Source organism: Osmia lignaria, chromosome 7 (assembly GCF_051020975.1).
Source record: "Osmia lignaria lignaria isolate PbOS001 chromosome 7, iyOsmLign1, whole genome shotgun sequence".
NCBI classification, from domain to species: Eukaryota; Metazoa; Arthropoda; class Insecta; order Hymenoptera; family Megachilidae; genus Osmia; species Osmia lignaria.
This window is the reverse complement of record NC_135038.1, coordinates 11162741-11186206: the sequence shown is the minus strand read 5'-3', so window position 1 is coordinate 11186206 and position 23466 is coordinate 11162741. Positions and strand designations below refer to the sequence as shown.

The window sequence follows — 23466 nt, the reverse complement described above, 5'->3', positions numbered from 1 at the left end:
CTGATGCTCTGTACTTATAAAGTTTTGCCGTTATTATTTGAAATCCTATGTAGCTGGTTGCACCATACCTTTCTTTCTTGGAAGATCGAAGACGATCCTTATTGCGTTACATTTTATTTTATTAAAAAATATTCCTCAGCTACATCAACTATTAAGCTTAAGGTAAATAATTCATAAAATGAATTTGCATATGGTGTATCAATATTTCATTACTAAAATAAACCATTCTCGACTTCTAGACTCTTTTTCGTTACAATAAAACGTTGAATACTATTATTTCATGAAATGTTAATTTTGAAATGTTTTTTTTTTTTTTTTCTTAGATTAAACAAGAGTTCAATGGCTGAGGAAAATATTGAAATTTGTGGATTTCTAGATGTTAAATTTTTTGGTAATAAATCGAAGGTTCATAAAGTAAAAAAAAGGACACTGGGTCCTTGGAAAGTATGGAAAAGGCACTGGTGCTCTGTTAAAAAACTAGGCCCTGGTTTGGGTGTTAAAGTGCAACTTGATTATGTCATTAGCAGTGGTAGTTCTATATCACCAAATGATAATGGTAATTCCATAACGATACCATTGGATGCTATCATTCATCGTACTCAATCTAGATCCAAACAATTTGCCTTTGGTATATTTCCTACCAAAGACAGAAAACCATTACTTTATTTAGCTGGTAATTCAGAAACAGAATCTCAAAGATGGATGGCAAATATCAGGCAGCTGTTAAAACCCAGAAAGTATAAATTTACCTTAGAATCTTATAGTATATCTATGGTTGACAATGGACATTCCAAAGCATCAGGCCTCACAGGTATATGATTTATTTGTTATACAGAGAGTCTGTTAACCATTGAAATTTAATTTGATACTATATTTCAGGACTATACGGCGATCTGGTAACTAGTACATTAGGAGTTTTTATAAAAGACATTCATACAGGTCAAACAATACAAAGTTTTGAATGGAAAGAATTAGGTCAGTTTCATTTGAGCACAGCAGGTCGACCAGAAGATGTCAGATGTATTTGTGTAATTCACACAACTAAAGAATATCGTGGCGGGGTTGGAGAACTTAACGTGTTTTGTTTAGACGCTACTAAATTATTACTAGACCTGGTAACCCAAGGACGTGGACCACGAAATAGACAAATAAATCGACGACCTTTCAGTTTAAGCGAGGGTGATCTTAGAATACTAACACAGAATGAAACACTGGTAAGATATCCAGTATTCAATGATAGAACAGACTTGAAAACATATAACAGAAGAAGGGAAAGTAACGAAAATTACGAAGTAGTAAAATGCAAAATTCCTAATAGAACAACAGGATATTTCTATCAACTTGAACCACCTAGTATTCCATTTATTGGAGGAAATTCAGGTGGCCCAAGTAGTTCTAAGAATAGGATTTCTGATGTCTCTATAGCCTCTGGAATTTATGAAGAAATTGCAGATCAACGAAGCAGCAATGTAACAGCGGCTACTTCAAGTTTCATGGAGGTGGACGAAGAATTAGCCACTCGCCATCCAGATGAACCTCCACCTTTACCTCCAAGACAAAGATGTGCTTCAGAGTCTGTAGCTAGCAATAGGTTTGTATCCGTTTAATTTTCATTTGGATTATTGAACATGGATTATTAATTAATCAATGTAATTATTTTTTAAAGGTTTCAAAATGTTCGAATGTCTCGATCAAATATTGTATCTATGACATCAGCTCGAAACTTTATGCACAATGGAAGAAATGCTTTTGCATTACAAAAGATAATAGATAACTCTCATTATGTTCCTATGTCACCTCGAATAATAGATACCGGTCTACAGAATCGACAACCACGAGCTGCTCTGGAGGAAAGCGAGTATGTTATGCAGAGTGAAAGAAACGTTTTTGTACCTCAAAGAATAATGGACGAGTCCCATTATGTTCCCATGTCACCTAGGTTAAAAGATATTGCTCTGTTAGAAGCACAAACACCTCTACACGAAAGCGATTACGTTATTATGCGTTAAACGATTTACGAAAAAAACAGTGAGCATATTTTTGATAAAGTCACGTTCCAACCATATTTTTTATACGATACTTTGATTTTTTTTTTTTTCTAAACCGCTTCTTATATAGATTCACCAATTTTATTTTTATAAAGACGAAGCGTATAAAGACGAATTTTTGCTTGAATATACCTATTCGTACAAAATTTCATATACTTTATTGAAATTTATAAATTTGTACAAGAATACGAGACACACTGCCTTGAAGCAAATTAATCATAGTAGATTTTTATTGCTTGAACGTTAAATACGGTAGCATTATTTTCCTTACGTTTTCTATGCTTTTCAATTAATCCATCATTGATAATCGATACTTGGAACCTAATCCTTCGTTCGTGAAAATATCAAACTCTTCACGATTTAAAAGAGCTCCACGCACATCGTCCAAAACGATTACCTTCGGATATCTATAAACAAAGTAAAAATATGACTGTCACAATTCTGTGATAATAATGTATATCTACTGACGTTCGCATCGTGAACAAATAATCATTAATTTTGTAGAAAATATTGATAGTTTGGATCAAGTATTTACCCATCATCACCACATCTTTCCCAAGCTTTCGCCAATGACATTCTAACCAGATCTTCTACGAGGCATTCGACGGCCTGAAAAGAAATTGAAAAATGATTTATTAAGCAACGAAATGAGATAATAGTAGGAAGAAATAAAAAGAGTAATTTACTCACTCTCATCATCGTTCGACCAGATGCACAGTATACAACATTTGGCACAATTTCTTCGGATACTAATTCAACACCAATTTCTCTAGCAGTTTCATGAACGAAATTATAAAGTGGTACCGATTTAGTATCAAGATTCATCGCAGCGATTTTCGTATCAGTAACTTCATTACTTCCTTTCTTCTCTCTTTTTATATTATTCATCGAGTCGTCGACATTTACAACATCCACCTCGGTATCGATCTCGTTGGCTTGCAAATTAGAGTGAAATAAATGATCATTATGTCGAGCTGGATAGGTTTGAAGCCACTTAGAAAACGTATCGGGTTCGGTACACGTAAATATGCTTTCAACAATCGTTGAATCGGGTAAATTCTTTTGTTGATGGAGCGATCTAATTGGAAAATCTGAACGAAGTGGTGTGTAACCATGTAACCGTGACCAAATCATTATTTCTTTTATACTCCATAATTCCTCCTCCGTGAACGACCTCTTTTTAATGAAACCTCTTATCATTTTGGCTCGATTCCATTCGCAAGCATTTCGTTTAGCATAATTGTACTGAAAGAATTCTTCTTCGCTCGAACAAGCATAAGGATGAAGTCGTCTGTAATCATAGTCTAAAGCGTCTCTAGTTATCATTGGCATTCTTCTAATAATAAACCGCAGCAGTCCTTGAATATTAGCAATTTTTGCAGTTTCTATTGATTCAAGAATATCGTCGTAAAATTCCTTTCTACTTTGGAGTTTATATTTATCTTTGCCCAATGTGATCCTCTGACGAGATAATTTCTGTTCTTTCAATTCATGTTGGTTTATTTTCATTTCGCAAGTTAATTCCTTTTCTACGTTTGACGAATTCCTTCTTTCAGCTATTTTTAATACTGGTACATTAGAGTTTACATTCAGAAGGATACTTTTAGATAACTGAAGCTTTAATCCCTGTTGAACGTTCGTCCCATTAGGATTTCGTACTTGGATCGTTGTTTCTAAACCCGAAGGTTTCTTTAATAAACTAATACCACGAGAAGCAGTGAAACTTATTTTTGATTTCATCTGATCATCGGCTGTGCGTGGAACTGCGATATCCACTGGAATTGTCTGATTGTTTTCTAGTACCAAGACATGTTTACTTCCAGAGGCCTCGAACAATGGTGGAATGGTAATTTGTAAAGGGCGAAGATCTGATTGTTTAGTACAACCTAATGGAAATGCTTTTTCTTTGTTTCGGTCCAATTCATTTGTCTCTGTGTTAATTGTTTCTTCTTTTATCTTTGATTTAGTTGAATCTGAATTACTACTGTTCACGCTCGTTTCCACTTTCTCCTCTTTTTGTTGGCAGTTTTCTTGGTTTTCTTTGGTAACTTTATTCAACGACGAATCAGTTCTTCTAGACGTTGTTAACGAGTGATCAATAGTTAAATTTCCTTCAGAATCGTTAAGATATCTTGATCCACAATAATCGTGATCGAGATCTATGTACAATTGCAATTGTTTGGTATTTATTGAAATTTCATTATTAACACTGATGTCGTCTGAACATTCTTTTTTCACGACAACATTACAATCTTTATCTATCGATTCGTTTACGGTGTTGTTGATAAAATCATACTCTTGATTTAAATCTACATTATTTTCTATTTTTACTTTACAATCATTTTCATTCTCGATGAAATCTTGCTCTGTTTTGCCGGTGCTTCGTTTGGAATTGCGAGGATCTGCGTATATCCATATATCAACAAGTGTCTCAGCACCTAAAGTTTGAAGCCCAGTATAAGTACGATCTAATTTCAGATAATGAATTATATCCATTGGTTTATTGAGTGCACATTTAAAATGTAACTGTACTCTCAGTGGAAATTCACCCCATCCACGTCTTGATAGACAAAATGGCACCGATGTAACTTCTACGACGTCGTTAGGTCTGTAGCTAGGATGCAAAAAGAATCTTACTTTACTAACAAAATCATCGATATTAGGATTTTCTTTATTTCCGCGAACATACATTGTCCACTTGTGACTAGCTGCATCTTCCCTCCATTCTGGAGGAATCCATTTTGAGATGTTTCCAATAATTATCCGTTTTCTAACTTTGTGCCTGATGCCTCTCGACGGACACTGAGACTCCGGAATTCCACTTTTTGGTGGAATATACCGAGGAATTTTCTTCGGTCTTGATTCTTCGTTCGCATCGTTATTTCTTTTCTCTACGCGGCTATGTTCGCTTGTTTCTTCTACGGATTTTTCTTTTTTTACTATAGCGCAATCTATCGCGTTAGATGTTCCAAAGTAACTTTCATTACTCGACGATGTAGGAACTGAACTATCAAATGATTTTGGTAATTTACCAATCAACTGTTTTATCGCAGGATGAATCTGAGTTTGTTTAGCTTCTCCATTCTGTGAATTTTGACACTGCTTGCGATTGTAGAAATCAGCCACAATGACGTAACGTAAAAGATGAAGAACTTTTGATGCTCTATGTAATCTCTCTTGAATTTCTAGAACTTCTTTCTCCTTTACATCAATTTCTTGCGAAAATTCTCTTTCAATTATAGCTGTTATTTTCCTTGCAGTACTGCTACGTGCTATAAATCATATCAAGCAACTATTTATTATAAGACTTACATACATATCTTTATAAGGTTAGGCATAATACTTGACATAGATTCGATTGAAATTTCCTTACCATTTTCTTCGTAAATTCGTTGATGCTTCTCATTATTCGCAACGGACGGCCCGTAATCGGGATCTTGATCTTTTAAGGCACTCATTTACCATGCTCAATTTCGAACATGTGATAGTTCAATGAACTACTGTCAGTATAAACAGCTAACACTTTGTGCTTAAAAAAAGAAGCATATTTGTCATTAAAAATGTCAGTCCTTTGTAATAATGTTTACTATTTATGTAATAAACATATATTCCATACTTTATTTTGAAGCATTCATCGCACAGAGACTTATGGAAATATTGCGACAAAACTCTGTGTAAACAAATGGTAGAGGTTATATATTTCTTTTAAGTAAATCTCAATCACTGGGGAATGTTATACGTAAAACACAAGTATTCGTTAGATATCTGTTAACGATTATCAGACAGGAGTGATTACATGTATGATACTATGATTGCAAATATATCCAATACCATGATCTACTGTCTAATTTATCCATTCATCCATGTCAGTAACTATTCTTTCTAACAAGACTGAACTGGGCTGGACATGTCTTTATTATCGAGGGGTCTTGTATTTGTATCTGGAGAAAAAAGAAATCTGTATTACCATCGTCCCACCAAATTTCGATCGTCGCGTCATCTATACAAAAACGGCTGAAACTATTCAACAAGTTACCGTCTAGGCCCTCGGAACAGCGCCACCTATCCACAAATCGCGGAAACTACGGGTCGATTAGTTTCCGCGATTTGCCGATAGATGGCGCTAGTGCTTTCGTTTCGGGGGGGCCTGACCGGTAACTTGTTGAATAGTTTGAGCCATTTTTGTATAGATGGCGCTACGGTCGAAATTTGGTGGGATGATGGTAATACAGATTCCATAAATCGGTATATATATATACATACTAATCGTAACACGAAAATAATAAAAGCAAACAAAGGGTAAGAAACATTTTAGAAATTTCTGTATTTAAAATAAATATTAGTAACAGAGATGTAGTCTTGAGAAAATAATTAATTAAAGTATGGTACAAATAGTTAATACGTTCCTTATTTCTTATTTAATTTCTATGTTTTTAAAACGACCTTCTACATATAAAGATCCATTGTATACATTTTCAAAGGTACTTAAATCAAAGATATTTCAAAAATATAACGGTTTAAAATTGATTTTACATTTCTAATTCACTTTTGTATAGTACTTTGTATATTACTTTTATACAATGTTCGTACATTTTGACAATTAAATTTTATCATTTAAGTTGGTTGCCCAAATTAGATAATTAAAGTATTATACTTTTGTGTTACAGGGATAAGTACACATAATATATAAACAACACAAACAGCTATACTTGGAACATAATGTCTACTCTAAAATCAAAAGGATGCCTTTTCTTGGCTTCCTCTCTCTATGATGGATTGGAAGACAATAATATAAAGCAAGTAACAACATTACTTCTAAATAAAGAAGCAAATCCTAATACATTAATTCCTATGTATGGGGTAACTCCATTTCATTTAGTAATAGGTAATGACTCTGAAGCTTTTGCAGAAGAAGTTACTAAATTATTTTTACGTCATGGAGGAAATCCTAATGTCAGGTCAGTGGATGGGTTAACTCCAGTTCATGTAGCAGCAGCATGGGGTAGAGTCAATGTATTGGAGTTACTTTTAGCAAATGGTGGAGATCCTCTTTGTCTAGACGAGGAAGGACGTAGTCCATTTCATTATGCATTTGATGGAAAATATTACAAAGCAGTTGTAATACTTGGAAAATATTGTGAAAATACTATCAAAGAAGAAACATCAACTAAATATAAAATTACTTTTGATAAACTTCTCATTAATAATGGAAATGTAATAGCAGAATATGCTGCATCAGAAAATTCTAATATAGTAATAGAAAGCCCATTGAAGGAAAATGTATTTCAAAAATATGACAAACAAAATTCTACTAGTATTCAAGTTAAATATTCCTTTGGTTCAGATGGTGATGATAGCTTAAATAGTAATGAACAGTTTGAAGCAAATGCAGAAGAATTTCGAATTTATGAAGAAACGAATAAAGAAAAAGTGTTAGTTGATAAAATTATTAATCAACTTTCAAATTCTTTGAAATCTAATTTTAAACAACAGGAGGTCAATAATGAATATGGACTGGTTTCGGAAAAAAACGAATACGATACAAGTCCATCATCTACAATAAGCACAGATAACAGTATGATGTGTAATATGAGAGAGAAATTGTTATTAAAAAGTAAAACAAGAAGACGGTCCATTACTCCTAAGCATCGACGCAAAATTTTTAAACAAAATAACGCTAAAATTTCATTAATACCTGTATATAATCCAGGTGATTCAATTATAAGTAAGTCGCCAAATTTTTTAATAGGGGAACCTGTTGGGAAGCAACGAAAATACGTATCTCCAAAAATATCATCACAAAAGGAAATGAGATTTAAAGCTTTCACGCCATGTATGACAAGAAATCAATTATTTCAATCTGAATTTAATCTAGAGAAAGAAGTAGCAAGATCTACTCCAAGGAGAAGGAAACAGTTTCATAGACAATATTCGTCACTTAGAAAATTAAAAAAAAATAATGGACTTACATCGTCAGACAATACAAGTCCCGATTCAACGAATTCTTTATCACCAGAACATAACTGTATCAAGAGATTGAATTATAAGCTTAGTAAAAATCTAGCGATAAAATTAGATGAAAATAAATATGACGACGATGTATTAATAAACTTTAATACTGACGAAAATAAAAAAAATTATGAAAAATATGAAAATGAAAACGATTCAATAGAAGGACTCGATAACAATTTTAGAAATTTGGAAATTGAAAAAACCAATGTAGTTGAACGATATGAAGAGAACTTAAAAGAGCGTATAACTTCACCAGAGAATTTTTTAACTGCAGAAGAGAGATCGAAAATTAATAGTATTTCAAATTCTTTTAAGGAAAATTCGAATACTTTTTTTTCAAGGTAAATTTATTGTTAATCAATATATAGAGTTTTCACTGTAACGGTATTAAACTGTTATACTGTTTTCAATAATTTTACAAAAAAAAATTATACGGTTTAAGTCTTTTTATTGTGATTTAATTTCTAATATTACTGATATTAGTCACGTCCGCTGATAAAAAGTGATATCTTATCGTTAGATGTCGAACATTATTGCAAGTCAGGAAGTAATACGGTGCATAGTAAAATAAAATGGTGCAAAATTATATCATAGACCTAATTAACAGGATACTGTTCAATATTCAAATACTAGTACAGTGAATACCTTGGAGAAATATAGTGTTATAAATTTAATTATCACAATTTCTGTGATTCTAATTTCAACACTTTTAATATTTAAAATTTAATAAATTAATTATTTCTCCAGTTTCAAATCACAATCATACATTAGTGTACAAGAGGAATATAAGCACGAAGATATAGACGAAGGTATGGCTTTTCGGGAACGTAGAATTTATACAATTCCACCATGGTAAGATATTAAAATTCATTACTTTATATGCAATGTTGATCCTAGATATATGTATTTATTTCTTTACAGCAAATCTGGGAGTACTTCTATCGACGAAATCTGTAAGACTAAGCAAAATTATATAATTTAAATATATAATTCTTGAAATAAGACTTTAATCTTTTTTCAGGGCCCCACTTATTAAATTTGTCAATAGAGGTACCTTTAACAAATCAAACAATACGAAGAAAGTTAATTGCTCTTGGTGATAATCCAGGACCAATTACTAATACAACAAGACAGCTATATTTGAAACGTCTTTCAAAATTCGAAAACAAGAACAATAATTTATCATTTGTGCGATTCAAATCTAATCATTGCAGAGCTTTTCCTAAAACAAATAAAAATTTTAAATTTCATATGCAACCATTTCTGGAGTATGGAGATTGGGTGAATGACTTGACAAAATACAAAACCATTGAAAAGAATATTTTTGAAGAATTTTGTACAGTAAGTCCTTCTAGAAGATGGAGAGAAGGAACAAATAAAACGTGTTTTAATTATCTACTCTTAGATCCACGCATAACTGAGGATTTACCTAGTGCAGAAAATATGAAAGATTCCGAAAAATGGTTAAAATTTCTCTCTGCTATATTTTATATAGGTAAAGGTTCACATAACAGACCATTCGCCCATCTTAAAGAAGCTTCAGAAACATGGTTTTCGCATAAAAGTTCTGATAATAAAAAAATTCAACATATTTTAAACATTTGGAGCGAAGGATATGGAGTTGTTTGTCTCCGCGTTTTTCAAAACCGTATTCCAGTGGAAGCTTATACGCGAGAAGCTGCTATGATTGAGGCTCTAGGAACGGAAAATCTAAAAAATTGTAAAAGTGGAGATTACTATGGAAAAGTAATAACATGGAGTAGGGAAGAAAAACGTAAATTTGGGAGGTATTTGTTATATCAAGCAATGAAGATTTTTATCCACGACGGAGAAAGACAAATATCTACTCTTGATTTTTAAAATTAACTTTTTTTCTTATGAAAAACCAAAGTTTATGTAAATTATTCTATGACTAATGTACATATACATGTATATACATATATACATATATATATATTGTAATTATTTTGTAAGTGTTCATATTTAAATATGTATGTGCAATACTATGAAAACAAATAAAGAAGAAAAGAAAAGACTGTAATGATTTATCATAGATATTCTTGTTTGATTTTAATTTTATTCAATGGTATTTCATTAGGTTTATTTAGAATATATAAATTACATCTACAAATATGGTCTCTCTGGTTTTATCTTGATTACTTTTCTGTCCTTTTTAGGATACCATCTATGTTTTGTAGTATATGTCATTTTAGCAAGCTCTTCGACAACTACTTGAGGTTTCTTGTGTTTAAAAACTTCACTGATTTCTTTTTCACCAATTGACAAAACAGAATTGGATGAAACTTTTTTCTCTTCTGGTAATGGTAATGAATATTCATAAGGGAATTTCGGTTCTGGATGCCAACAGACAATCATATCTCTGCTTAATGGTATAACAATTTGTGATGGTAATTTAGTAGAACTCAAATATCGTTTACAAGATACATTCAATGTTCGTGTAACACATAATGCAGAATAATACATCTGTTTAAAAACAAAAAAAGAACACTGGTTAATGTTCTACTAATCAAACGTTTGCAAATAGTTATATTTAAAACTATGAAAATTTATGATTATATTTTGATAACATAACCCTAATATTCCCTCAAAATAATATCCTACAACTATAAAGTACTTATATTACAATTACAACTCACGACTGAATTTATATACAAAACATAATTAAATATACAGATCTTATTAAAAATACCTTTATTTTGAAAAAATAATAATTTATATCAGATGAAACGTAACTACAGCATAAGGTTAGTGATGAATATATATTAGATAGACAAAGAGCTCAATGAGGATTTCCTGAGCCTTATGGTTGGTTTTTATACCAATTTTATGGATGGCTTCAAGAATAAAAACTTTACTTTCTTATATTCTTTAATTCATGAGCGTTGTCATGATCATCGCGCTATTTCATAAACATGAACGAAAAGTTAATACGTGTTTGACAAAGTATATGTATTCATTATTTATTTTTTTCCATTGTAGGAGAATATAAAGAAGTAACAAGAAAAAGTTGTTAGAAGAATAATGAATAAAATGGAGTGTCCCATAGCATCTACGTTAAATGTTCTTGACCCGGATGATAAGCTAATGAAGAAATTTCAAACAACACTTCATACACATTTATCACGTATTAACAATAAGCTATCTGAAGAAATACTAAATCTTGTAAGATTAATATATTCAAAATTAATATATTCAAATTTACATTTTATGCGTGATAATACTTTTAGGAAGCATCATTAAAACAAGCTGAGAAAGAGTTGAAATCAGAAGGTATACAACTTTATCAGACTCAACAAGAAGTTGAACGTCAGCATGTAACCATAAAACAATATAAAGAAGCACTAACAAAAATTACACTATTGAAGAAAAAAAGAAATTGTAATATAGAAGATGCTAAAAAAACTTTAGATGAAAATAATGTTAAATTAAAAGAGGAGCAAAATAAGAAAGAAAAACTTTCTCAAGAATTAAAAAATTTATTGGCTTTTCATAATTGCTTGTCTAAATGGGAAAAGGATTTAAATGATTATCTCATTGTATCTAAACAAATGTCGCTACAAGATGCTAATAAAAATAGGATGTTAATTAATGAAAAACAACAAAGAGATTTTATTTTACATAAATTAAAAGAAGAAGTACGGAAAATTGAAGAAGAAATAGCATATCTAGATGAGCAATTACAAATTAAAAATAAGGAAAAGGATGATGCTAATAAAATGATAATTTATGCGAATACAGATCTAGAAACTCTACATAGAAAACACAAAGACTTACATAATATATGGAAATCTATAGTAAATAATATTTGGAAACGAAATGATGTTTATGATCAACTACATATTGAACAGGAGTAAGTAAATACCATTATAGATACTGTAAATCTGGTATCATAGGTACAAACTTATAATATTTAGAAGTTTCTCTATTTTTTTTTTTTTTAGAGAAGCACATAAATCATATAATGTATTATTAACAGAAATTCAAAAAATTAAAAAAGAAACGGAAAAAGAAATGGAAGTTAATGAACATTTAACATCTTTATCGTTTCGTTTACAAAATAATATTAAAACTGCATCAAATGTAACATTAATGTATAATGAAAAAATTACAACCATTGAATCTCAATTAATAAATCTCGCAAAAATTAATGAACAAACACAGTATGATTACAATGTTATTTTTACTGTATGTTGAATAATATAACTAACAAATGAAATCTTATTTAATCATTGTTATTATATAATGATAATATTTCAGAAATATCAAAAATGTTTACACGAAGAAGAACAAACAAATCGAAAGTTAGAAACAATTTTTGAAAAGAAAAAATATTTGGAAGACACAATATGTGAAAAATTAGAAGAAAAGATTATAAGCAATAAAACAGCAAAATATGTAACTGAATTATTAATAAATACAAAAAATTCTGTATTAAATTATGAAATATCAGTTGCTCATATAGAAAATACATATGGAAATAATTTGTTAGAATTAGAAAAACTTTCAAACTTTGTTCAAAATGAGAAAACTGAGCTACATGAACTATTACAAAATAATGTTGACAAAGAAAAACAAATAGACAAATTAGAAAAAGAGATAAGAAAATATGAATTTATGGTTGAAAGAAAACAAACAAAATTGCTTGAAATAAATAAACTTATCGATGAGGTTTTGTATTAGTCATTCTTTTTTATAATTTAAAATAGAGTTATGTTTGAAAATTATCTATATAAATGAATAATTTCAGATTGTACCAAATATTGGTAGTGAAGAGTTAAGCCCACAGGATTTGAAAATTAATAGTCTGGAAAAAAATATTCAAGAAATTGAACAAAATATTCAAAAAACGCAACAGTTTTGGATCCGTCAACAAGGTTTTATCGTTTCATTAAGTCAACAGAGAGAATCACAGTTACGTGAATTAAACCTTCTTGAAAAAGAAATTATGATAATGAGACAGAAAAACCTGAAATTAAACTATGCTTTAGAAATGCTAGTAAAAAAAGAAACAAGTACAAATAAAGCTATAGCTTTTCTTGATAAAAAACTATCATTTATGAATGCTAATTTGACGATACAAAAAGATTTAAAAAAAGCGTTAGAAAATAAAAATTGCAGGGTAACAAATGAGTCTATCTTATCCTTTCAAGAATTTGAATTAGAACTCGTAAAATTACAAAGCGACTTAAGTAATTTAGATAGTGAAAAAAATATGTTAAAGGAAGAATTGAAGTGTGCACAACAAGAAAGTTTATCATGGAAAAAGAAAGTAAGTGATGTTGTAACACGTTTTAACTGTTAATTTATGATAATAGTATAATATATACATTAGGTGCTGTTAATACAAGAAACAATACAAAATGTGAAACAAGAACATAGTACTGGTGATATAGCATTAATGAAAAGTGAAATTCATAAAATGGAAACAAGGCTGTCTTATTTGAAAAAAATTCAGGAAAAATTAATCCACGATATGGATCTCTGTGTTACAAGAAGAGATATTATGATTAATAAAGTTCTTAGTAAACTTAATAGAAATCCAAAAGAAAAACACAATAAGAAGGTGGTAATGTGTAAACGTTTATCTGGTCAGCAAGCAAAAATTAAACAGCTTTTAAAAGTAAGTATTTGAAGTAATTAATTGTATGAAAACAAATGAAATATAATTTGTATTATTAATAGGTTACAAAGCAAATTAATAATATGGTAGAAAAATTAAACAGCCAAATAAAAAACACTCAAAGCAAAATAGTCAATTGTCAGGAACTTTTACAAAATTTAAAAGAACCCCTTTCTAACATAGAGAATGAAATTGAACAATTGGAAAAGATAAAATATCACGTATGTTTTTATATATATTATATTATTAACAAAACCTTGAAAAACTAAATTAATTGCATCACTTTTCAGAATTTGCATAGTTTAGTTCTTAAACAAAGAAAAGCGAGGCAATTACATGATATAAAAAATGGTACTTATAGAATGATTTATAAAGGTGAATGTATAATTGAAGAAAACTTGCAAAAAGAACATAGTTATAGAGAATATTTAAAATATGTCTTGCAAAAAACTGATAATGATTTTCCAATGATGAAAGATAATATGAGGAAGATATTATTAACTCTGCAAGTCTTTGAGGAATTCTATGAATATATAAGATAAGATACATCTATAAATTTTATATTATCATATCGTGTACTTAGAACTGTGTAAGAAGATTACACAGTGATCTATGATACCTCTCACTGTTACAAAAAATTATTTTATCAAGATATATATCTATCTGTGTACATTATATAATTTACTTTATTGTATTCAGTATTTCTTGATATGGTAATTTCTAAAATGAATTGAAATTGTGATATATACCTGGACACAGAAAACGTGAAAATCAAAAAATTGAATACAGGAAAATACATGCATTACAAATGACGGTCAGTTATTTATGTCCGTTATTATTATATATTCAATAAATAACTCGTCAATTAAACCGAGATTAAACGTTCCCTGCCAATATCGCTGATAAGAAACTAATACATTGAAGATAGTGATTATTGTCAAGTGTCCGTAAGTAATTGATAGTTTAAAAATACGTTCGGACTTCGATAATGAAACAGTTTTTTCAACGTTTCAAGTAGTCATTTAAACTTTTATTTAACAAGCACGGTACGTAGTAAAACATAGTGATAACATACAGTGATAAAAAATATTTTTTTATTTCCTATTATCGTGAATATATTTGTAATAATTGTGTAATTTTTGATAATATAAGTGATAAACAAATAGATTTCACATGAAAAAATAAAAATTAGCATAGCCATCAATTTCAACAAAACTAAACAGATTAAAGTAACTTTAAATGAAATTTAATTAATGAATTGATTATTTTGCACAAAAAATTATTATTTTGTTTAATTACTTTTAGACATTTGATGAAGTGATTTCTAATATTGAAGATGAATGAAAAGAACGTTGGCATTTCACAAGTAACATTAGTTTCCAATACTGAAGATGTACCTGCTAAAAAGTTGCCCCAGTATATTGCCAGTTTATCGGCAACTCTTGGAGCATTAACCGTTGGTACGGTATTAGGATGGACTGCTGTTGCTGGTGCTGATGGACAGAAATTAATAGATTTATATAATATAAATATTACTTCAACTGATTTTTCATGGATTGGTTCGTTAACTACACTTGGAGCAGCATTGATATGTATACCTATTGGAATTCTTGCTGATGTAATAGGAAGAAAATATACAATGCTTCTAATGGTAATACCTCTTACCTTAGGTTGGCTGCTTCTAATTTTTGCCAATTCTCTAGCTATGTTTTTTATTGGTAGACTTATTCTTGGGTTTACTGTTGGAGCTTTTTGTGTAACCATACCAATGTACATAGCAGAGATAGCTGAAAGTGAGATTCGTGGCAGATTAGGATCATATTTTCAGTTACTTCTTGCAATAGGCGTGTCATTTGTATACATTTTAGGAAGTTTTGTAAATATGCGTGAACTGTCTATTATATCTGCCGTTGTGCCATTTATATTTTTTGGAACTTTTGTGTTTATGCCAGAAACACCCATGTATTATTTAAAAAAAGGCAATGAAGAGGGTGCCAAAAAATGTTTAACTAAATTACGTGGTACTCAATACAATGTAGAGAACGAATTACGAATACACCGAGAGTCATTAGAAGAAACCCGTGAAAAGACAACTTCTTTATTCGTATTACTTAAATCTAAGGCTGTTAAAAAAAGTTTTGTGATTTCGTATGGCCTCATGATTTTTCAACAGTTAAGCGGTGTAAATGTTTCGGCTTTTTATGCCGGTACCCTCCTTGCGGAAACTGGCGATAGTATGTTTGTTAGTTATTCGATTAGTATTATGGGTATAATACAGATATTTGCTATCTTTATAAGCACATTAGTTGTAGATCACTTAGGGAGAAGAATATTGTTAATGGTATCTGCAATATTCATGTGCTTAACAACTTTAGCTATTGGAGTGTATTTCTATCTTACAGAAATTGGAGAGGATGTTAGTGAAATTACATGGTTACCTTTAATATCTATATGTCTCTTTGGTATTATGTTTAGTGTCGGTTTTGGTCCTCTCCCATGGATGATGATGGGAGAAGTATTTCCACCAGAGGTAAAAGGTGTAGCTGCTAGTGGTGCTTGTGTTTTAAATTGGTTACTAGCCTTTATTGTAACTAAATTTTTTGATGATTTAAAACAAGCGATTAATGTGGGGCCTACATATTGGTTGTTTTCTGTAATCTGTGCTATTGGTACTCTCTTTGTATATGTATTCGTTCCTGAAACAAAAGGCAAATCCTTGGTAGAAATTCAAAGAGAATTGAATACCACCTGATAACTTTAAAACTATAAGACTAAGTGTAGATTTAAGTACATATATGTAAATAAGTGTATATTACCTACTAAAACAAATATAAGTAGAACTTTATTTAACTACTAATTTAAGTATTATGAGTATAACAATATACATGTATTGATTAAAAATTTGATATTAAGTTACTTATGTGATACTTGATATACGTTTGTGATACTAATTATGTGTCATGGAAGAAACTCTGATGTCAAATCAATGTATGGGTTAATTCTAGGTCATGTTACAGCAGCATGGGGTAGAGTTATTGTATTGCAGTTATCTTTAGAAAATGGTGGAGATCTTCTTTGTCTTGAAAACGAAGTACATAGTCCATTTCATTATTCATTGGATGGAAAATATTACAAAGCAATTGTAATAGTTGGAAAATATTGTGTAAATACCATCAAGAAAGAAACATCAACTAAATATAAAATTACATCTCGTTAATAATGGAAATGTAATAGCAGAATATACTACATCCCAAAATTCTAATAGAATATAATGATGAAAGATAATATGAGGAAGATATTATTAACTCTGCAAGTCTTTGAGGAATTCTATGAATATATAAGATAAGATACATCTATAACTTTTATATTATCATACTGTGTACTTAGAACTGTGTAAGAAGATTACACAGTGATCCAAGGTACTTATGACTGTAACAAGAAATTATTTTATCAAGATATATATCTATTTGTGTAAATTATATAAATTTACTTTATTGTATTCAGTATTTCTTGATATGATAACTTATAAAACGAATTGAAATTATGATATATATTTAAACACATAAAAAATGAAAATCAAAAAACAGAAGATATTGCAATACTGAAAAAACGAGGGTCAGTGATTCATGTTTGTTATTAGTATATATGCAATAAACAACCTGTCAATTAAACCGAGATTAATCGCTCTTTAGTCATATCGCTGATAAGAAACAAATACTTTCAAGGTAGTGATTATTGCCGAGTGTCCACAAGTAATAGATATTTTAATATACGATCGGACTTCAATAACGAAACACTTTCTTTTAACGTTTCAAGTAGTCATTTAAACTTTTATTTAACCAGCACGGTACGTAGCAAAACATAGTGATAACATACAGTGATAAAAAATATTTTTTTATTTTCTATTATCGTGAATATACTTTTAATAATAGTGTAATTTTTGATAATATAAGTGATAAACAAATAGATTTCACATGAAATAAAAATTAGCATAGCCATAAATTTCAACAAAACTAAACAGATTAAAGTAACTTTAAATGAAATTTAATTAATGAATTGATTATTTTGCACAAAAAATTATTATTTTGTTTAATTATTTTTAGACATTTGATGAAGTGATTTCTAATATTGAAGATGAATGAAAAGAACGTTGGCATTTCACAAGAAACATTAGTTTCCAATACTGAAGATGTACCTGCTAAAAAGTTGCCCCAGTATATTGCCAGTTTATCATCAACTCTTGGGGCATTAGCAGTTGGTATGGTATTGGCATGGACTGCTGTTGCTGGTGCTGATGGAAAGAAATTAGTAGATTTATATAATATACCTATTACTTCATCTGAATTTTCATGGATTGGTTCGTTAACTACACTTGGAGCAGCAGCGATATGTATACCTACTGGAATTCTTGCTGATGTAATAGGAAGAAAATATACCATGCTTCTAATGGTAATACCCTTTACCATAGGTTGGCTGCTTATAATTTTGGCCAATTCTGTAGCTATGTTTTTTATTGGTAGATTTATTATGGGTTTTAGTGTTGGAGCTTTTTGTGTAGCTGCACCTATGTACACAGCAGAGATAGCTGAAAATGAGATTCGTGGCAGTTTAGGATCTTATTTTCAGTTACTTCTTACAGTAGGCATTGCATTAACATACATTTTAGGAAGTTCTGTAGATATGCGTGTGGTGTCTATTATATCAGCTGTTGTGCCATTTATATTTTTTGGAATTTTTATGTTCATGCCAGAAACACCCATCTATTATTTAAAAAAAGGCAATGAAGAAGCTGCAAGAAAAAGTTTAACTAAATTACGTGGTAGTCAATACAATGTAGAGAACGAATTACGTGTACACCGAGAAGCACTAGAAGAAACTCGTAAAAAGACAACTTCTTTATTCGTATTACTTAAATCTAAAGCTACCAAGAGAAGTTTCGTGATTTCGTATGGCCTCATGTTTTTTCAACAATTAAGTGGTGTAAATGTTGTTATTTTTTATGCCAGTACCATTTTTAATGAAACTGGTAGTGGTATGGATAATAGTTATTCCATTATTATTATAGGTATAATACAAGTATTAGCTGTTTTTATAGGCACATTGATTGTAGATCGTTTAGGTAGAAGAATATTGTTAATGGCATCAGCAATATTCATGTGCTTAACAACTTTAGCTCTTGGGGTGTATTTCTATCTTACAGAAATTAGAGTGGATGTTAGTGCAATTCAATGGTTACCTTTAATATCTATATGTATCTTTATTGTTATGTTTAGTATTGGTTTTGGTCCTATTCCTTGGATGATGATGGGAGAAATATTTGCACCAGAGGTAAAAGGTGTAGCTGCGAGTAGTGCTTGTGTTTTAAATTGGTTACTAGCTTTTATTGTAACTAAATTTTTTGATGATTTAAAACAAGTGATGAATATGGGGCCTACATTTTGGTTGTTTTCTGTAGTTAGTGCCATTGGTACTCTCTTTGTATATATATTAGTTCCTGAAACAAAAGGTAAATCCTTGGTAGAAATTCAAAGAGAATTGAATTCTTCATGATGATTTTAAGACTTGCTATGAGGCTAAGCGTAGATTTAATAATATGTAAATAGTTGTATATTATGTATTCGAACAAATAAAAAGTAGAACTTCATTTAACTAGTAATTTAAGTATTATAGGTATAACAGTATATATCTGTTAAAATTTTACATAAAAGCTTACATTGTGAAATTTAAAAATAGAAGTATTCTTCTCTATTTAGATTTATTTTATCAAGTCCTAATAATTTTATCGCTTGTTGTGTGATAAGTGATGTACATCAAAGTTCATATATATACATAGATATGATTTACAAATAAAACTGATGTAATTTGTAAAAGTACATATCCGTTGAAGAGTTTCTTGAGTTTTTTATGATAGTTATTCTCAAGAGTTTTCTTAAATCTCATATCCACTTGAGAGTTGAAGATTTCCTCTTCAAAAGCAAAAGCCAAATCTTGGAAAGTACTATCTGGAATGTGTGCATTTGTATTTTATCTATAAGTTTTGTACGAAAGATATCTTGGTTTTCTATTGTGGAAAATTTCTAGACTTTGGCACGTCTGATTATAAATAGTTGAGACAACGCATTACTCGGTCAGATTAAAAGCTAGAGATGTTTGCAAAACGATTAAAAAGTATTAAATTTTAGAATTTTACTGTTATGGACGGTTTGAATAGAAAATCTTGCACATGTGTTTTGAATAAAACAGTTTCGAAACTAATCGCATTCGAAACTTCGTGGAAATCCGCCATATTTGCGGAACATAATTGCCATCTAGCGTTCATTTATTAATAAAACGTTTTAAAGGCGGGAAAGTAGCTTCGTTGCTCGTTAATTATCTTATAGAAATTATAAAGACGTATAAGAAATAATGTCAAGTCCTATAAGATCACCGGCTAGAGATAGCCCACGGAGAACTCCTAGAAGACAAACTCAGGGTTCACGATCCCCTTCTGTTTTCGGTACCCCCCGTAAGCATTTTTGTTTTTTCTTTAAGGATTATTGTATATATTTGCTTTGATCTGTACTATTACTGTACTCATTTTCTTAAACTTGCGTATAAGGTGCTGCAGTTAGGAATGAAGCTGACAATAATGTAGAAACTCCATTGCGATGGGGCACCAATGGTACAAGACAAAATGCTTTAAACAATGGAAATCGAGCTGCTACAATTGTTGCTTCTTCGGAACATGAAAGTGCAGCTGGTTCCAATGATCATTCAACGGATCGTTCTGGACCAATTAATGAATCAGAAAGTGGTTTACAATTGTCTTCTCCAGTCAATTATGGTACTCCTAGTTCTTTGGGATCAATTCGTACCCCAAGAAGCGGAATACGTGGTACTCCAATTCGACACAGACCTGACATTAATACAGATAGGCATTTAAGACAGTTTACGCTACAGGAACCAGTAAGAAAATGCATTATAAACAGAGTTTTAATATTATTATTATTTTGCTATGATATAACGTCAATTATAATAGATTCCAGAAGTTCCAAATGCTGTAAGAACATCAGAAAGCGAAACAGCAGGTCCTCATTTAGTTGTTTGGGGCACAAATGTGGTTATAAGTCAATGCAAGGAACAATTTAAATTGTTTTTTCAACGATTTATTGACCCCGATGCGGAAAATGACGAATTACCGGAAAATATGAACTTATCAGAACCCTTATATCTTCAGAAATTAGAAGAAATACATACTTTAGAAGAGCCGTATTTAAATGTTAATTGTGCTCATATAAAAGCTTTTGACAGTCACCTTTATCAACAATTAATTTCTTATCCTCAAGAAGTTATACCGACTTTAGATATGGCAGCGAATGAATTGTTCTTTGAAAAATTTCCTGCTGCAGTTCTAGAACATCAGATTCAATCTCGTCCGTTCAATGTAGATAAAGTTAAGACCATGAGAGAATTAGATCCTACCGACGTGGATCAATTAATTACAATACCTGGCATGGTGATCAGAGTATCAACATTAATTCCGCAAATGCGGGAGGCTTATTTTAAATGCAGCGTTTGTGCCTTCACGACTCTTGTCGAAATTGAAAAGGGAAAAACCAAAGAACCTACAATATGCGCACATTGCACGCATAAATATTCTTTTACTTTGATACACAATTTAAGTCACTTTTCTGATAAACAAATGATAAAGTTACAAGAGGCACCTGATGAGATGCCGCAAGGACAAACTCCATATACTACTGTTTTGTTTGCGCATAATAATTTAGTAGATGCAGTGATGCCTGGAGATAGAGTTTCTGTTACTGGAATTTTTAGGGCATCGACGCATAAGCCTAATTTTGAGCATAATTTACACGCTATCTATAGAACATATATTGACGTAGTTCATTTTAGAAAGCAGGACTCTAAACGGTAAGGAAAAATAATTAAATATATACAATTTTGATTAATTACTTTAAATCATTCGTAGACTATATAATCAAGAAGATGGCAAAGAACATAATTTTACACCAGAAAGAATTGAAGTTCTGAAATCGTTATCACAAAAGAGCAATATTTATGAACAGTTGGCGAAACAAATCGCTCCTAGTATATACGCGAATGACGATGTAAAGAAGGGAATTATATTGCAGTTATTCGGTGGAACTAGAAAATCGTCCACTGTGTATGGTAAACATTTTCGACCCGATATTAATATATTATTATGCGGTGATCCTGGCACAAGCAAATCACAATTATTACAATACATTTATAACTTGGTACCCCGCTCTCAGTACACCAGTGGAAAAGGTATAGTAAGATGAAAATAAATGTAAATTATTAGAGTAGTTAAAAATTTGTCTGTACAATTTTATTAATCTGTGATAATTACAGGTTCTAGTGCGGTCGGTTTAACAGCATATATAACAAAAGATCCAGAAACTAGACAATTAATATTACAAACAGGAGCATTAGGACTTGCTGATAATGGAATATGTTGTATCGATGAATTCGATAAAATGAATGAAAATGCAAGATCAGTATTACACGAAGTAATGGAACAACAAACTTTAAGTATTGCTAAAGCTGGAATTATTTGTCAGTTAAATGCTAGAACCAGTATACTTGCTGCTGCTAATCCTTGTGAATCTCAATGGAATAAAAATAAAACAGTATGTATACAAAATTTTCATCATAAAAGGAACGGCATCTATTATATTATATTACATTACATAATTACACAATGTTTTTATGTAACATATATATTCTCTAGGTTGTTGAAAATGTAAAATTACCGCATACTCTACTTTCTCGATTCGATCTAATTTTTTTGATATTGGATCCTCAATGCGATACATATGATAGCAAACTTGCAACTCACATGGTGTCTTTATATTATACAACTTTGGATGAAAACGAGGACGAACAAATAGATAAAAGCGTTGTTCGTGATTATTTAGCATTTGCGAAAGAACACGTTCATCCTATTCTCAATGAAGAAAGCCAACAGAGATTGATACAAGCATACGTTGATATGAGAAGAGTTGGAAGAGGACGCGGACAAATAACAGCGTATCCTAGACAATTAGAATCTTTGATACGATTATCCGAGGCGCATGCCAAAGTACGATTAAGCTCTATTGTAGAGCCACAGGATGTTGAAGAAGCTTGGAGGTTCGTAATTGAATAAAATAATACCAACAAACATTATAAATTGCTTCTAAACGTTTCATTTGTTTCAATAGATTACACAGAGAAGCTTTGAAACAATCTGCCATCGATCCGTTAAGCGGTAAAATAGATATAAGTATTTTAACAACAGGTATATCTTCGGTAGCCAGAAAAAGGAAGAAGGAGTTGTGCGATGTGATTCAAAAGCTTATTGAAAAGAAGGATAAAATTCATATACTTAATCAACAAAAACTTTTGGCTGAAATAAGACAATCTTCTGAAATGGTCGGTAAACAATTTATAATTGATTTTCATGTTGTGCAATATAATAAAGAAAATTATTATCTTTATTTTAGCTTGTTAACAGAGACATGTTTGAAGATGCTTTAAGAGAACTACAAGACAATGGATTAATAACAATAATCGGAAAAAACAGTATTCGTATTTCTTAATTTATCACGTATTTTTTACTATTTTTATAATGAATTTAACTATAATGAGAAAAAAAATTAGTTGAACATTACATATTTTTATAACCTTAATAAATCATATTCTGTCATAACCTGTTTTAATTGTATTCGTTGGGTAAATTTAGGAAATATATTATTATCAGAT

At 30.5% G+C, this 23466-nt stretch overlaps 6 protein-coding genes and 2 pseudogenes across 8 annotated transcripts; 6 read left to right on the top strand and 2 right to left on the bottom strand.

Moving 5' to 3' along the window:
- The first annotated feature begins 30 nt into the window (after positions 1–30).
- On the top strand, positions 31–2103 carry LOC117609464 (uncharacterized). Its single transcript, XM_034335847.2, has 4 exons — positions 31–162; positions 324–811; positions 880–1591; positions 1667–2103. The coding sequence occupies exons 2-4, from the start codon at positions 340–342 to the stop codon at positions 2007–2009; spliced, it is 1527 nt and encodes a 508-aa protein (XP_034191738.2). The 5' UTR covers positions 31–162; positions 324–339; the 3' UTR covers positions 2010–2103.
- A 78-nt stretch (positions 2104–2181) lies between these two features.
- On the bottom strand, positions 2182–5966 carry D12 (YEATS domain containing 2 homolog D12). 2 transcript variants are annotated; one of them, XM_034335804.2, is made up of 6 exons: positions 5665–5966; positions 5422–5577; positions 4738–5320; positions 2739–4662; positions 2584–2657; positions 2182–2455 (listed from the first exon to the last, which is right to left on the bottom strand). In XM_034335804.2, exons 2-6 carry the CDS (start codon positions 5504–5506, stop codon positions 2338–2340), a joined length of 2784 nt encoding a protein of 927 aa, XP_034191695.2. In that variant the 5' UTR covers positions 5507–5577; positions 5665–5966; the 3' UTR covers positions 2182–2337. The 2 variants fall into 2 exon arrangements, with proteins under 2 accessions (XP_034191695.2, XP_034191694.2); XM_034335803.2 differs by having other exon boundaries at positions 2185–2455; positions 2739–5320.
- A 318-nt stretch (positions 5967–6284) lies between these two features.
- Positions 6285–9920, top strand: LOC117609450 (uncharacterized). Of its 2 annotated transcripts, none has more exons than XM_034335807.2 (5): positions 6285–6347; positions 6716–8401; positions 8808–8912; positions 8982–9013; positions 9082–9920. In XM_034335807.2, the coding sequence occupies exons 2-5, from the start codon at positions 6768–6770 to the stop codon at positions 9918–9920; spliced, it is 2610 nt and encodes an 869-aa protein (XP_034191698.2). In that variant the 5' UTR covers positions 6285–6347; positions 6716–6767. The 2 variants fall into 2 exon arrangements, with proteins under 2 accessions (XP_034191698.2, XP_034191699.2); XM_034335808.2 differs by lacking the exon at positions 6285–6347 and adding an exon at positions 6387–6529.
- Positions 9569–10910, bottom strand: mRpL42 (mitochondrial ribosomal protein L42). The gene is made up of 2 exons (XM_034335887.2): positions 10771–10910; positions 9569–10544 (listed from the first exon to the last, which is right to left on the bottom strand). The coding sequence occupies exon 2, from the start codon at positions 10542–10544 to the stop codon at positions 10185–10187; it is 360 nt and encodes a 119-aa protein (XP_034191778.2). The 5' UTR covers positions 10771–10910; the 3' UTR covers positions 9569–10184.
- Positions 10911–10965: 55 nt separating this feature from the next.
- l(2)41Ab (lethal (2) 41Ab) lies at positions 10966–14246 on the top strand. Its single transcript, XM_034335806.2, has 8 exons — positions 10966–11243; positions 11309–11931; positions 12023–12266; positions 12339–12749; positions 12829–13350; positions 13414–13701; positions 13764–13922; positions 13992–14246. Exons 1-8 carry the CDS (start codon positions 11103–11105, stop codon positions 14241–14243), a joined length of 2640 nt encoding a protein of 879 aa, XP_034191697.2. The 5' UTR covers positions 10966–11102; the 3' UTR covers positions 14244–14246.
- Positions 14247–15037: 791 nt separating this feature from the next.
- Positions 15038–16484, top strand: LOC117609468 (facilitated trehalose transporter Tret1 pseudogene; annotated as a pseudogene).
- Positions 16485–17835: 1351 nt separating this feature from the next.
- LOC117609467 (facilitated trehalose transporter Tret1 pseudogene) lies at positions 17836–19350 on the top strand (annotated as a pseudogene).
- Positions 19351–20011: 661 nt separating this feature from the next.
- dpa (disc proliferation abnormal) lies at positions 20012–23427 on the top strand. Its single transcript, XM_034335805.2, has 8 exons — positions 20012–20206; positions 20300–20646; positions 20720–21612; positions 21671–21990; positions 22075–22352; positions 22454–22854; positions 22926–23136; positions 23208–23427. The coding sequence occupies exons 1-8, from the start codon at positions 20107–20109 to the stop codon at positions 23301–23303; spliced, it is 2646 nt and encodes an 881-aa protein (XP_034191696.2). The 5' UTR covers positions 20012–20106; the 3' UTR covers positions 23304–23427.
- The last annotated feature ends 39 nt before the right edge of the window (positions 23428–23466 follow it).

Excerpts from the sequence above, each read along its gene's own strand:
- LOC117609464 (XM_034335847.2), top strand. The coding sequence starts at position 340 with ATGGCTGAGGAAAATATTGAAATTTGTGGATTTCTAGATGTTAAATTT. Across the intron at positions 812-879 it reads CAAAGCATCAGGCCTCACAG|GACTATACGGCGATCTGGTA; the intron begins GTATATGATTTA and ends ACTATATTTCAG. Across the intron at positions 1,592-1,666 it reads GAGTCTGTAGCTAGCAATAG|GTTTCAAAATGTTCGAATGT; the intron begins GTTTGTATCCGT and ends TATTTTTTAAAG.
- mRpL42 (XM_034335887.2), bottom strand. The coding sequence starts at position 10,544 with ATGTATTATTCTGCATTATGTGTTACACGAACATTGAATGTATCTTGT.
- D12 (XM_034335803.2), bottom strand. The coding sequence starts at position 5,506 with ATGAGTGCCTTAAAAGATCAAGATCCCGATTACGGGCCGTCCGTTGCG. Across the intron at positions 2,658-2,738 it reads CTGGTCGAACGATGATGAGA|GCCGTCGAATGCCTCGTAGA; the intron begins GTGAGTAAATTA and ends ATTTCTTTTCAG. Across the intron at positions 2,456-2,583 it reads GAAAGATGTGGTGATGATGG|ATATCCGAAGGTAATCGTTT; the intron begins GTAAATACTTGA and ends CTTTGTTTATAG.
- LOC117609450 (XM_034335807.2), top strand. The coding sequence starts at position 6,768 with ATGTCTACTCTAAAATCAAAAGGATGCCTTTTCTTGGCTTCCTCTCTC. Across the intron at positions 8,402-8,807 it reads TCGAATACTTTTTTTTCAAG|TTTCAAATCACAATCATACA; the intron begins GTAAATTTATTG and ends TTATTTCTCCAG. Across the intron at positions 8,913-8,981 it reads ATTTATACAATTCCACCATG|CAAATCTGGGAGTACTTCTA; the intron begins GTAAGATATTAA and ends ATTTCTTTACAG.
- dpa (XM_034335805.2), top strand. The coding sequence starts at position 20,107 with ATGTCAAGTCCTATAAGATCACCGGCTAGAGATAGCCCACGGAGAACT. Across the intron at positions 20,207-20,299 it reads TTCTGTTTTCGGTACCCCCC|GTGCTGCAGTTAGGAATGAA; the intron begins GTAAGCATTTTT and ends CTTGCGTATAAG. Across the intron at positions 23,137-23,207 it reads TAAGACAATCTTCTGAAATG|CTTGTTAACAGAGACATGTT; the intron begins GTCGGTAAACAA and ends TCTTTATTTTAG.